Below are 13,734 nucleotides of genomic sequence, written 5' to 3'. Positions count from 1 at the left end.
CTCCCATCCCAGGAGGACTCTCCCTGTGTATGTCTGCCCATCCTGTGCAGAGCTATCTCTCTGCAGGGGCGAAATCAGTCTTCAGCCCAGCTGCAACCTCTGTTTCTCTGCCTCCTTCACCCAACACTTGCCCCTACAATTTCCCACTGCTGCTCGCACAGTCCCAGCAAGGGGGGCTAGCAATGGTGGGCATGCTCTCCATATGGAAGGTGCTGGCAGCCACTGGTCTTTTGTCCACCAGGCTGTGCGCACCCGCTCTGAGCAGGGTCAGGCAGGGCTGTGATTACGGGAACCCAAACCTCTGGGCAAGGCAAGGGGAAAAGGGCTAGTGTAGACATAGCCGAAGGTCACCAAGGGTAAGTCTACACAGCAAAGAAAACCTGCGGTACCGAGTTGCAGAGTCCAGGTCAGCTGACTTGGGCTTGTGACCCTCGGGGTGGGGGCTAAAAACAGCAGCATAGACTCTGGGGCTCCTAAATCTGGCTGGGGGTGGGTGGTGGGCCTTGGAGCCCAGGCTCCGGCCCGAGCCCCAGGGTCTACACTGCTATCAGCCCGAGCCCAAGTCAATTGACCCAGGCCCTGATGCTTGGTGCTGCAGGTCTTCTATTGCAGTGCAGACATACTCTCGGGGTCTGTTTTCAGTGCAGATCTAGCCCTGGCTCTTAGCTGGGTGTTGCTCAAATACTCTCTCCCCCAACCCCATCTGCACACAAACCCTCTCAGCCGAGTCTAGTGGTGTTTTGAACCCAGGCTAGCTGGCCTGCCTCGGCGTGGGGATGGAGGATGAGGAAAGGGGTGGGGATTGAGGTTAGAGCCCAGCTGCTGCTTCCACTCTGCAGTGAGGAAGCAGGCAAAACCATGCACTGAGAGTCCACCGATGCCTTCACACAGTTCCCCCCGTCTGCCCAGGAGGACAGACCCGTGCTCTCACAGTTCACTGGGAGAAAGTCACAGAGACTCATGAGATGTGCCCCCAGAAGTCCCAGTGACAAACACGGGGCAGAACAGCACCAGTGTGGGACACAACAACTGGGGTGTGGTTTTCTGGGCGGCTGCTCACACCTGGGCAAGGCTAAGCCAAGGGCCGATCACCAGGGCTACCTCTGCAGTGAGAATGTCCCCCCAGACTGCAGAACCTGCCCCGGTTGTGGGTGGAGGGGGGATTCTCTCTCCGTGTGTAACAGCCTCCCTGTTTGTTCCTCCGGAACTGCCCATGTAGGGCGTACAGTTCTCCCAGGCCTCTCCCTGGAGGGCTCACAGCCGGCTCTCCCCACAAGATTTTGACTTTGGTTAGCGTTAGAAACAGAGACATTCTGAGGAGCAGGCACTTTCCATTCTCAAGCGCACAAGCCTGGGAGGTCAGTCCCAGCTCTGCAAAGCACTTCAGTCCGTATTTAGCTCTGAGCGTGCACTTAAAATCCCATTGACTAAAGCCCACGCTTAAGTGCTTTGCTGCTGCTGAGGAGAGAGAGGATTCATGCTGGTGCTAAGGAGGACTGTTCTCCAACAAGCTCCAGGAGAGAGCGCAACAGTGAGGGCCTTAGCACAGTAACTGAACTCAAGCCAGCCAGACTCGGCTCCTTCCCTAATAACCCTGCACAGCCGCTGCAACTGAGGAAAGTTAATAATTAATGTGCAGGAATCAAAGACAATTAACCACAATGGTGGGGCCATTCATTTCCTGTCAAAGAGAGAGCCTGATTGGCGCTGGGGTGCGCGCTCCCACCGCTCTGTCCTATTTGTCAGTCTGGTGACAGGGCAAGGCTGGGCAGGATAGAATGCCTCTTGAAATCCTACGCACACCTGTGCAGTGTAGTGCCTTCCCTTAGAGGAAAGCATGCAAAACCCCTGTCCCTGCAGTCAGGAGCTGCTGGGGGCCTGATCCCGCATGCTTGCAGCATGCACAACTCCCATTGACTTCAATGGGAGCTAGGCACCTGTTTTGGGCCCAACCCTGCATGCCCTCAGTGTGCAGAGCTCCTGCTGACTCCAACCTCTCTTTGACTCTCACGAAGCATTTGCCAGATGAGGCTCTGGTAAGATGCTGTTTCTGCTACAAGCCCGTTTTCAGCTGGGTTTACAGTCAGTCTCTGCAGGCAGTGCATTTTGCACACAGTCTTAAGGGGCAAATTATGATACAAACATGTTGGTTTTGTAAAAACAAAGCGGGATGTGTGGAAATCACAGAAATGATATACAAAGCCCATGGAAAACAACCTCCCCTCCTCTGCGATTTCAATAGAAAAAAACCCCAAGGCATTCAAGATCTGAGTGTCATTTCAGCTGTCTGGTGATTGGCACCTGCATCAGCCTAGCCTAGGTGGCAGCGTCCCCACAGCAAAGCCCTGCCCCTGTGACTGTGTGTCCTCGCTGTTCCTGCACTTCTCTGAACACATCCCATAGCTCATAGCTCAGATGCCCTAGGATTCTTCCCCAGTCAGCTGTGTCAATTGAGAGAGAACTTGTCTGTCTTTCAGGGGGAATTGTGGGAAGGCCCTGGAGGATTGCCAGGGCTCATGTGATCTTGCCTGTGTCCTCACTGCAAAGTGGGCAGGTTCCAGCAGTGCAGGCAAGCATGGGTTCAGAGTGCAAATAAGCATGTGCTTGAGGGGTTTGCTGTGGATGGCAGGAGGATTTGGGCAACAACACATGTAGGCGTATGGGCCAAGGCTACAGTGTAGACATATCCATAGTGATAGTCCCAGCTCCTAAGAGTTTAGCATCCATAGACCAGCCAGTGAAAAGAAGGATTATTAAGCCCAGTTTTAAAGATGGGGAATGGAGGCCCAGAGAGAGTAACTGACATACATCAGTCAGTGGCAGAGGGAGGAGATGAACTCAGAGTAATGTGGCACCTTTCTGAAGAATGAAATTTGCTCAGACTAAAGAAGCAAAGATGACTAAAGCAACAGGAAGAAGGTATTCCCCAGAGAAACCAACTGGCTCTTTCCTTCTGTGCAACAAATACAATCAGAAGGAAAGAAAGAAAAGTCTAAACATTGTCTATTCGTGGCTTTGGGGCAGTAACTTCTCCAAGGGATTTCCAGTGTCTGCTAGGTGCTGGATGAACAATGTGTATTTACATGAGAGAAGAAATGGATCCTGAAATGTGACAGCTTCCAGCACTCCTTGTTCATGTCTAAACATGGATTTCGAGCAAATGCTGCATTCATGTTGCCACCCACAGGTTTCCAGGAGAGGGTTGTTTTTAATATGACATGAACTAAACAAAGAGAACCCACCTGCTAAAAATATCCCCAGGAAAAAGGATGAATATATATATATATTACACACACAAAAACCTAGTTGTATGTAATTTCCCACCCCCAGACTCCTTGTCCCAGTCTACTCCCCGCACACTTGCCGCAGGTCTGGCTTTTGTCTCCTCTGCATTAGTGTCAGGCAGCTTCCTCCTGTCAGGCCCAGCAGGGGTGTCACCGAGAGGGGTGTCATTCTGAGCTCTCAGTTCAGGTGCCCAAACTTGACATGGGCCTTAACTTATCTGACCTCTCAGTGTTCGTCTTCAAAGACTGTACAACACCGTCAAAAGACAAGCTGGGAGCTTAAATTCATAACTTTGGTAGATGCTAAAAATCATGGACCCAAAGACACTGGATTTATGGCTTATTACAACAAACTGTAAGTCACTAACCTTCACTTGTCCTACAAGTGCAGAAGCTTAACTGCCCACTTCACCTTGAATGGTCACTTGCAACATGTGTCAACTCCTTATGCTTAACAATCTATTCCGCCTTTATTTATTTACCTGTGACACACTCTGAGAACCCTTCCCAGACCTAAAGAGCTCTGTGTAAGCTTGAACACTTGCTTCTTTCACAAAGTCATGTTGGTACAATAAAAAATCTTACCACACCTACCTTGTGATATGGCAGGTAAGTACTACGATAAGCAAGTATCATGGTCATAAAATATTTATCTCACACCATCATGAAATCTCTCTCGCTCTCTGTCGGCAGATTCTCAGGGGGTTCCATTGGATTCAATTAAGATACGACAATTTATACCCACTGAGGACCTGTCACCATGGTCATGATAGCGTGGCATAATAGTTTGTTCACTGTGAGGTGCAGAGACTCTCCATCACTTCCGATGGATCGACAGACAGATGATGGGAACACTTTGATCCCCTCATTCACCCCAATGAGGTATGAACTTGCAGAGCCAACTGAATCATTTAAATACTAAGGCTGCTATTCAGGAAAGCATGAAAAAACACATATTTAACTTTAAGCACATGCGTAAGGGCTTTCTTGAATCAGGGCCTAATATAATTAAGCACAGGGAATTTTTTCCTCCTTTAAAATCCCCATAGAAATTCAACAGAAAAAGAACAGTAAAGCAGTGTTTCATGTAAAAACCTGGGTCTGACCCTGCAATCCCATCGCTTTGCCTGTGCAGTGTGTTGCCACTGACTCCAGCACATGCCAGGTGGGCGAAAGGGCCTATCTGCATGGATCTGACCGCAGGAACAGGGCCTTAGACCCAGACACGTCAGACAATGAAAGAGTTACAGCTCTCAGACCATTAACATGCCCACATTGCACCTAGTGTGGCAGATCCTCAGCTCTGGTGCGGCACTGCTTTATATAAAGGGATTTAGGCACCTAACTACTAACTTTAGGTTCCTAAATTCCCTCGAGGATCTGCACCTTAGAGCTTTCATTTCCTGACTTAGGTGCTTTTAACTCCATCACCTTCACATTGCATCTCCGTGCAGGTGAACACCCTCACGCCTGTATCTCTCCTGCTGGCAGCTGAGAGAAACTTATCTATTCTGCAGCCAGCCCTGATGGGATGGGGCTTTCTCTGGCTCCAGATAAGCAGGGACCTGGAGTTTAAAGAACAGACTTTAATCAAGCTGCTACTGTTTATGCAAATGCTGGCTATTAAACCTTCCCCACCTCTGATATTTTTTTTCTTTGTTGCCCTTCCAGGACTTCTGCTTAGAATGCCCTCCTGCTGTGTCCTTCCAGGAGGTAAATACCTGTTTGGACAAGCAAGGGGCTAAAGACGACATGGGTAAAAACCGATAACAGCAGTTGTCAAGCAAACAAAAGAAAAGAGTGGTCACCAGAGCACAGGCAGGCTTAGGCTGTTTAGCTAGGGATCAAAGCAGAATGTAGGGATGCACAAAAACCTTTATATTTTCTGACAGGTTTCAGAGTAGCAGCCGTGTTAGTCTGTATTCGCAAAAAGAAAAGGAGTACTTGTGGCACCTTAGAGACTAACCAATTTATTTGAGTATAAGCTTTCGTGAGCTACAGCTCACTTCATTGGATGCATACTGTGGAAAGTACAGAAGATGTTTTTATACACACAGACCATGAAAAAATGGGTGTTTATCACTACAAAGGGTTTTCTCTCCCCCCACCCCACCCTCCTGCTGGTAATAGCTTATCTAAAGTGACCACTCTCCTTACAATGTGTATGATAATCAAGGTGGGCCATTTCCAGCACAAATCCAGGGTTTAACAAGAACGTCTGAGGAACAGTGGGGCGGGGGGGGGGGAAGGAATAAGCAAGGGGAAATAGGTTACTTTTTATAATGAATCAACCATTCCCAGTCTCTATTCAAGCCTAAGTTAATTGTATCCAATTTGCAAATTAATTCCAATTCAGCAGTCTCTCGCTGGAGTCTGTTTTCGAAGTTGTTTTGTTGAAGGATAGTCACTTTGAGATCAGAAATCGAGCGACCAGAGAGATTGAAGTGTTCTCCGACTGGTTTATGAATGACAGTATGCAGCCGATGAAGTGAGCTGTAGCTCACGAAAGCTTATGCTCAAATAAATTGGTTAGTCTCTAAGGTGCCACAAGTACTCCTTTTCTTTATATTTTCTATTACCCCCTGCATCACAGGCAGCCGGTGCCATTTGGATAGTTAAAAGGAGCCCCGAATAAACAGGAAATCCCAGCACCCTGCATTTGTGGTGGAATAATTAGCCCTATAGAGCTAGCTCCTCTACCAGGGCTAATTGTAAATGATTCAATCACGCTTAACTTGATGTGTGGCTAAATTGATGCTTGCAGCTATCACTTAAACACAGTCTGTCATTGTGCCTCGTATTTCTCTCGCTGTCCTTCTGGCTCCAGCTTTCGAGAGTCATTCGTTTTTCTTCTTAAACGGGATCCCATGTAAGTGCTGCCTATGAACAAGCCCCACACTTACCATCTCCACTGGGGGAGAAAGGAAGGAAGATGATCAACCTGGTTGGTCTGTATCTAAGGATCTAGCTGCCTAACCCTCTGTCTTCCCCAGAGGCAGGCAGGAAGGAAGGGGAGGGGAGGAAAAGAGCCAAAAGCTGCAGCTCCGATGCCCCTGCCTGTGTTATTGTATCCATTTTCCAACACCAATGATGTGTGAAATGAAAATTGGACAGAGCTGGCTGCTCCCAGACCTGGAGTTTCATACAGCCTAGCTGCCTCCCTACAAGAGTGAGCGAGGGATGGAAGGAGAGGGGGAAGAGAAGATGCAGGCAAGAGGGGAGAGAGAAAGGGGAAGGAAGGAGACTCCTGAATAACCACACACCTGGCTTCGGTAAACCCATCTCCATTTTAATAGCTGCTTGTTGGGGCAGGGCTGGGAGTGGGAGGGGCTGTTGTGCTCATTTACGAGTAATTGACCAGAATGCTCTGCCAATGCATGTCAGTGCTGGCAATTTACAGTAGCTGAAAGGCTGGAGATGTTGACCATTGGTGTTCCTGGCTCTTTTCAATACCCTTTGTGACCAGGTCAGTTTTGATAACACAGCCCCATGTCTATGAGCTGTTGAGGGTCTTGAAGCAGCCCATAGCTCCATGAAAAGAAACAGCTGGCTATCTCAGTGGGACCTTCCAAGTATGGATGCAGCCTGCTGGGCGTGGGGTCTCGCTGGGCTCCTCCCATGGCCCTCAGTGCCCGGGAACTTGCTGGGCTGTATGGAAGGCGGGTGCTCAGGTTGTAGAAGTGGTTCAGGGTGAACCCACCTCCCATCCCAGTATGTCATCCACATGCAGCCCTCTAGCCCGCCCCCTGGGGGACTGTCCCCCTCCCTTCTCACCAAGGCCTCCTGCGGACGTCATACAAGTCGATCTTATTGGGCGCTCTCCAGGGGGTGGCTGCAATGAAAGCAGAGGAGGCAGATGTCAGCACACGGGGATAGAGGCTGTGGGAGGGGAGGGGATGAGCTAGCTCACTGGTTCTCAATCTATTGACCATCGTGGGCTACAGATGCAGCTCTCTGTGTTATGTGGGCCACATTCACACCCTATATATTCTAGCTGTGTGGCCCTGAGGATGTCACATGGGCCGCAGCTGTGTGTTGATTGGGCCGTCTGTGGGCTGAGAACAACTGAGCTACATGCGCCCTGCAGGCAAAGCTGCTGTGGATGTCAGCAGGAGCTTGGCCGGTACTGGGGGCATGTGATCAGCCCAGCAGATAGCCAGAGGAGGGGCTGAATGCTCCCAAGGAGTTAGGTATCAGATCACAATGCCTTATAGGCACCTGTAAAAGGACTGTGAATCTCAACGCCTGAGTTCAGCACCTAAGCTCCCACCATGGCACTAGGGGGCGCTGTGCTGCTGCCCCTCCTAACCTGGGCATGCCCCACCTCCCAGCAGGGGTGTCTGAGGCTGCCATGTTTCCCTTCCCCGCAGAAAGCCGCGATGCCGGCACAACAGACCTGGGTAGTAGCGAGTCACACCAGTGGCGCTGCCAAAGACCTGCCACAGCAGAGACGGGTCTTCCTTCCGGTTCTCGATAAACACGTCCTCCAGGGCTTCAGTCCAGTTCAGCTCATTGAGGATCACGGTGGCTGGAAGGGAGAGAGCACGGACGGGCTGAGTGGGGGGGTACAGGACCTAGGGAGAGGACCTCATTCATTCCCGATACTCGGCCTGCAAGGGGATGGACACAGTGGGCCACATACTCCCCTGGTGCTGATTGGCACAGATCTAGACCGCGGTGTGGCTGGCCCAGGAGAGCAACAATACCCAGCAGTTACTGCTCTGTTGCTAATCTCAGCTGTGTGCTGCCACGTGGCTGGTGCTAACCCCTCAGTACATCCTAGCGCTCACTCAGCAGCCCCTTTGCCTCCCCTGATACGGGGAAGAAGGGTGGGAGACCCCTACTCCTGCAGCAGGGCACAGGAGGCAAGGCTAGGGCCAAGGGGGTGCTGGGGGTGGGAGGGCAGGGGGCTCAGGAATGACAGCAGTGATGCTGGGGCTCCAAGAGCAGAGCACCATGGAAGAGACAGTCTGGGGGGGAGCATGTGGCTCCATGAGGCGCCAGAAGCCACCCACCAGGCCCAGACGTGGGAACGTGGAAGCCAGCGCCAGGCAGAGGTGAGCCCTCGTTTGTCACAGATCAGCATGGAAGTACCCAGCTCTGACTGGGCCTTGTCCCAGCAGATCAGCCATGGGAGGAGCCCAACGAGACCCACAAGCCCTCTGTGATTCTTCAGTGCCACGGGCTTTACAGTCCTGGCCCGCAGCACGCTCTTCCCTCCGCACCAGCTTCGTCTCTCCCCACATCAGAATCACATTCAGCATAGTGCTGTCCCTTGGCCCCGTGTGCCCACCACTTACCCTACCCACCAGTCTCACCCACTGCCAGCCCCTGGGCCTGGGTCCATCTCCTTCCTCCTCCATGTCTCCGCTACCCACTCACCATCCACCAGCACATGCCCACTCCTGCCCTGGTGCTCCTACACCCAGCATGGGCAGTGTAAGCAGGCAGCTACTCTGAGGAAAGCAGGCCTGGGTCAGGGCAGGATCTGGCCCCTCAAACCTAACTCATGCCACACAACAAGGCTGGGCCTGAGACGGTGCAGCCCCAGACCTTCTTTGCGTTGACGCCCGATCCTGCAATGGAAGGTCCAATCTGGCCATGCTGCCTACCAAGTGCAACCATCAGCCCAGGAGCGACCCCATTGCTGTGCAGGGGGCTGGTCTCTGCAGGAGGTACCACATGCAGCTGTCAATGTTTGCAAAAACAGATCCTCAGGGCACGTCCTGGCAGCGGTCCTGGGGCATGGCTTCAGCTGGCCATGCCAGGGCTAGCTTCAACCTAGCTATCCCGTGTTCCAGAGGAGTGAAGCTGCAGCTGCAAACACTTCCGCAGGGTCTGTATGAGCCCTCCTGACTCCTGCATGATTATTGGACAGCTCGCCTGCACTAGGACCCGAGTGAGCTACAGCCAAGCTAGGTTAGGTCTGTCAGCTTGAGCTGCCATCCCCCCCGTCACTGCCATATATAAACCTACCCTCTGGCTGTAAGCTAGGGGCCTTCTCCTGCATCTGCGTAACCCAGGGTAGGTGTGTTCTCTGCCCGTTCCTCGGGGAGGGGAGTCTGTGACTGCAGCTGCCGCGGTCCCTAGTTCAATGGCCAGGGTGGGCCAAGATGGGGGTCCTCACAGGTCTAGGCTCCAATGCTTGGGGCACTGGGAACCAGCGTCTTTCAGCCTGGGGAGGGGGAGATGGACAAATCCATGCTTCCCAGACTGAGGTTTCTTTCTCCATCAGCAGCTGGCAGGGACTCCTGGCCTCTCCTCCACACACTACTGCACAGATCCAGACAGTCACCCCAGGCAGGTGTCAGCCTCCCAATCTGAGTGGCTGGTGAGCTGGTGAGCAAAGGACCCCCCCACCCCGAAACGAAGAACTGCAGGGGGCACATTCAAGCCTGTGGCACATGCTTGCCACCAGGTACCTGCGGCAGATGGGAAATAAATTGGGTCTATCCCCCATGGGGGCTGCGTTTGAGTCCCTCCTCCATCAGCTAGTCCCCAAGAGACAGTGGGTGAGAAGAGCTTGCCCTACTCTGCATTCACACCGGCCCTTGTGCCCGATGCAAAAGCAATTAAGACACCGGCAAAGAGAGATTTGAAATGATTCCGCTATTGAGGCGAGCGATGAGCTCAGAGCAGCCTGACTCTGTGATTAATCAGATGGGGCCAGGACTGCTAAAGTGAATGGGACAGGCACGCGGTTAGTCGCTCTTTACAAGGGGTCGTTTCTTTCAGAAGCCTCTAAGGATGGTATTTGAGTGGGGCAGCTCCTACACGGGGGCAAGGGGTAGCTGGGGGCATAAAGGGGTTTCTCCAATGGTGCAGGGCTGAGCTGCGGAGCTGAGCACGGGAGAAGATGGATGAGGAGGTCTGAACCCCGTAGAGCACTCTCAGGCCGGTGAGTCTCTCAAACTCCTCCAGCTGAGGATCTCGGCTCTCTGCGAGGAGGAAAGCATGGAGCCCCCCGCAGTGCACAAGTGGGCTGAACTCTCCCCACTTTACAACGCAGCAGCTGCGCCTGGACTAGAACTCAGGAGTTCTGACTCCTTTCATTTTATCGGCCCAGTCCATCTCTCTCTCCTCCCTTCCTCTTCTGCAGCCTCCTCATTCAGTGGGAATAAGAACCTCGCCTGCCCCATCCCCTCCCCAGTCCCTTTTTGAAACCCTGGAACTCTGCACCTGCTTGGGGAGTGCCCACCTGAGCCCAGCGCAAGCTCCAGCCTGCTCTCCTGGCTCTGCCTCCTTGTGGCTCCGCTCTCAGCAACTGCACCACACGTCAGACCCTGGGGAGATGCTGCTCCATACGCAAATGTAGACAATAGCACAGAGATGGAAAGGGGTCTGACCCTCTCCAGCTCAGAAGAGATTTTGCATGGTTCACAACCCTGCCAGACCCGGCAATGGTGCAAAGCGTCTCTCGGGGGGGGGGGGGGGTGTATTTGGAGCAGGGCAGGCTGGTGACATCTGAGATGGGGTAGACAAGCCTAATGCCCTGCAAGCCACCCAGCCCATCTGGGGCTCGACGTGCATTCTGGTGAAGGAGCGGGGAGCACTGAATGGTAGTATCGATCCACGGGCAGGACAAGGGAGGGAAGAGGCAGGGAATAGATAGGAAAGGAATCCCTTCTCTTCCATCCAAAGAGTACGTGAGCATTCCCCCTCTAACAGTTCCCCGGCACCACAGCGATATGGCAGGTGCAGCACAAACAAACGCTTAGGCAAAACAGATCGATGGCCAGAACAATGTCTGCACAGAAAGAGGGATCTCAGGTTCCCGGCGACAGCACTAACTGCTCCCATGGCACCTGTGGAACACCCCCGCTGTGCAAGGCAGAATTTGGCACTGGGGGAGCTTGTCCCCAGAGCAGGGGCTTCTGAGGGGCCTGGAAGGCTCTGAAGATGCCCCAGACTTGCTGGGAGCTCAGCCCCATGAGCTGAGGGCTTTGCGGGGACATTTTAAAAGCCAACATACAAGGAAAGTATTTGTGGCTCTGAACGCCACTCCTGAAAGCACAGCCGTATCTTGCCTAAAATTAAACAGAGGAAAAAACCAACCACCACAAACTGGGCAGCCCCTTCTAGCCCTGCTGCTTCCCACTGCCAGCCTGCACTGTGGAACGGCACGATGCTGACTGCAGTGTCGTGGTCTCAAACCTCGACTAGGCTGGCACACACCTCCAGAGCAGCTTCATGCCCTCAAAGGGCTGCAGCAAGAGCCCATCTCGGGCCGGGTGGGGCGAGGGGCCTGGGCAATCCAGCCCTATCAGGGCTCAGGGCAGTTGCAACAGGGCCAGTTTTGCATCCGATCTCTCTGTTGTTCAGCTTTGCTGACACCACCTACTGCACTTTTTGCATGTCCCAGTGGGGCTACTGGGCCACTGTCTAGTGAGGCTAGGACAAAACCTGTGCACTTAGAGAGCCAGCAAGGCCGCTGCCTTAGAACTGCTCTTGGTCTCCAGCTTTCTGGCCATTGCACCGGTTTTGGTTTCTTGCATTCTCAGTGACCTTGTGAGAGGGAGATTCATCTTCCTTAAGCAGCAGTTTTTGTATCTGAATATAAACACCACAGGCTGCTCTCAAGAGACAGCTACCCAGAGAAAACCATGCCGGCTACACCCCCCTCCACTTGGGTGCTGCACCCAGGGCCCCGGGGCTCAGGAATCCAGGTCCAGTTCTTCTCCCAGGGTCTGTGCCATGCAGGCCTAGAAATCCAGATCCAGGTTCTCTCACGAGTCCAATATTCTGTAACAGCGAACTTTTTCCCATTGCCGACTCCCTAGCGCTGGTGATGGACACAGTTTGCCTCATTATCCTTCTTTCCTACCTAGCTAGCTGTATCCAAGTTACTCTACCTTGCCTATTACTGAGCAGTCACCATCTGCTAGCTACACTCCTCCTGTAGATTCCATAGCACAGCGTTTCTCAAACTTTAGCAACCCGAGGACCGCCATTTTGATTAAGCATTTTTCACAGACCCCCAACCCCTGGATCAGACCCAGCCCCTGTTCCCATTCCACCCATTCCCTCAAGGCCCCACCCCGACTCACCTCTTCCCACCCCCGCTCCTCCTCTTCCCTGCCCCTCCTCTTCCCTGCCTCTTTCTGCCCCCTCCCCCAGCACCTCCTGCACACCCCTGAACAGCTGTTCCCTGGCATGCAGGAGACACTGGGAGGGAGGGGAGGAATCGAGGGAGGGAGGGAGGAGGAGGAGTTGATCAGCAGAGCCGGTGGACCCCCTGGAGTACCCTCGCAGACCCACAAGGGTCCGCAGACCCCAGTTTGAGAAACACTGTCAGAAGATGCAGAATTTGCCTCCACTCTCTGCAGGCAGAACAGCCTGCCAACCTGTCTCTGCCAGAGGCCAAGGTCAGGATGGCCCCCGGCAGCTGTTGCTGGGAGGCTGGACTTGGGTTCCGGGCTCAGTTTTATCCTGGGAGTTCCACCTATTCCTCCCCAAAGCCCCCCCGGGCAATTCCTCCCCATCCTTAATGCGGCCGATGCCCTTAGAACCCCCTACAGAGAGACAGCTATCGGAGCTCTACTCAGTCAGTCGTCACCACGCTGTACTGCAGCACCCCTGACCACTGAAGCAGTGTGGTCCAGTGGGTAGAGCATTGGACTGGGATGCAGGAGACCACTTAGCTCTGCCCTGACCTGCTGCGTGTCCTTGAACAAGTCTGTTTCCCTGCTTGCCCTTTGCCTGTCCTGTCTAGTTAGGCTGTAAGAAGCTACCTTTGAAGATCTGGGCCCAAGCTCTTGCGGGGGGCGGGCACGGACTGTCTCTCATAAGTGCACAAAGGGGGCACTGATCTCAGCTGGGGATGCCGTGTGCACTGTACACAAAAATGGGGAGCAGGGGAAGGGCTCTGAAAGGTTCCGGAGGCGCTAAGGAGTTGTATGAGGGCCCCAGCAGTCAGCTGCAGGGCTGCTAAGGCGCTCACAAGAGGGTCTTTCTTGTGTGTCCTGGAACAGCTCCACCAGGGTTATGCTGGGGACGGCTGACGGAGGGGGTGCGCACGCATTAAGGGACGCCTGCACCAAGCTCTCCCACATCCCACAGGTAACTAACCGCTTTCATGTTCTCTCCACAGGTATCGTTGCGGAGAGTGGACCAGATGATATGTCTGGGGCGAGAAAGCAGAAGGAGACTCCGCTGGTTGGAAGGCATGAGATGCGATGTCCTGAGGTTGGGAGTTCCACGACCACCGCTCCCAAGAGGAGAAGGCGGGTGGTGGTGGTCGGGGACTCTCTCCTCCGCGGGACTGAGTCATCTATCTGCCGCCCTGACCGGGAAAACCGAGAAGTCTGCTGCTTGCCAGGGGCTAAGATTCGCGATGTGACGGAGAGACTGCCGAGACTCATCAAGCCCTCGGATCGCTACCCCTTCCTGCTTCTCCACGTGGGCACCAATGATACTGCCAAGAATGACCTTGAGCGGATCACTGCGGACT

General features: G+C 53.4%; 1 protein-coding gene across 4 annotated transcripts in view; it reads right to left on the bottom strand.

The window, feature by feature from the left end:
• CACNA2D2 (calcium voltage-gated channel auxiliary subunit alpha2delta 2) overlaps positions 1 to 13,734 on the bottom strand; it is a 588,723-nt gene that overhangs the window by 107,174 nt on the left and 467,815 nt on the right. For all 4 annotated transcript variants that reach the window (XM_073352554.2, XM_073352555.2, XM_073352560.2 and 1 more), the window contains exons 7-8: positions 7,681 to 7,812; positions 7,059 to 7,116 (exon numbers count right to left, since the gene is read on the bottom strand). In XM_073352554.2, coding sequence (XP_073208655.1) covers positions 7,059 to 7,116; positions 7,681 to 7,812 — 190 coding nt within the window. The remainder of the gene's footprint in view (positions 1 to 7,058; positions 7,117 to 7,680; positions 7,813 to 13,734) is intronic.

The sequence above is a fragment of the Lepidochelys kempii genome, chromosome 7 (assembly GCF_965140285.1).
Source record: "Lepidochelys kempii isolate rLepKem1 chromosome 7, rLepKem1.hap1, whole genome shotgun sequence".
Classification (NCBI taxonomy): Eukaryota; Metazoa; Chordata; order Testudines; family Cheloniidae; genus Lepidochelys; species Lepidochelys kempii.
The sequence above is the reverse complement of the archived record's forward strand: the minus strand, read 5'-3'. Positions and strand labels throughout refer to the sequence as shown.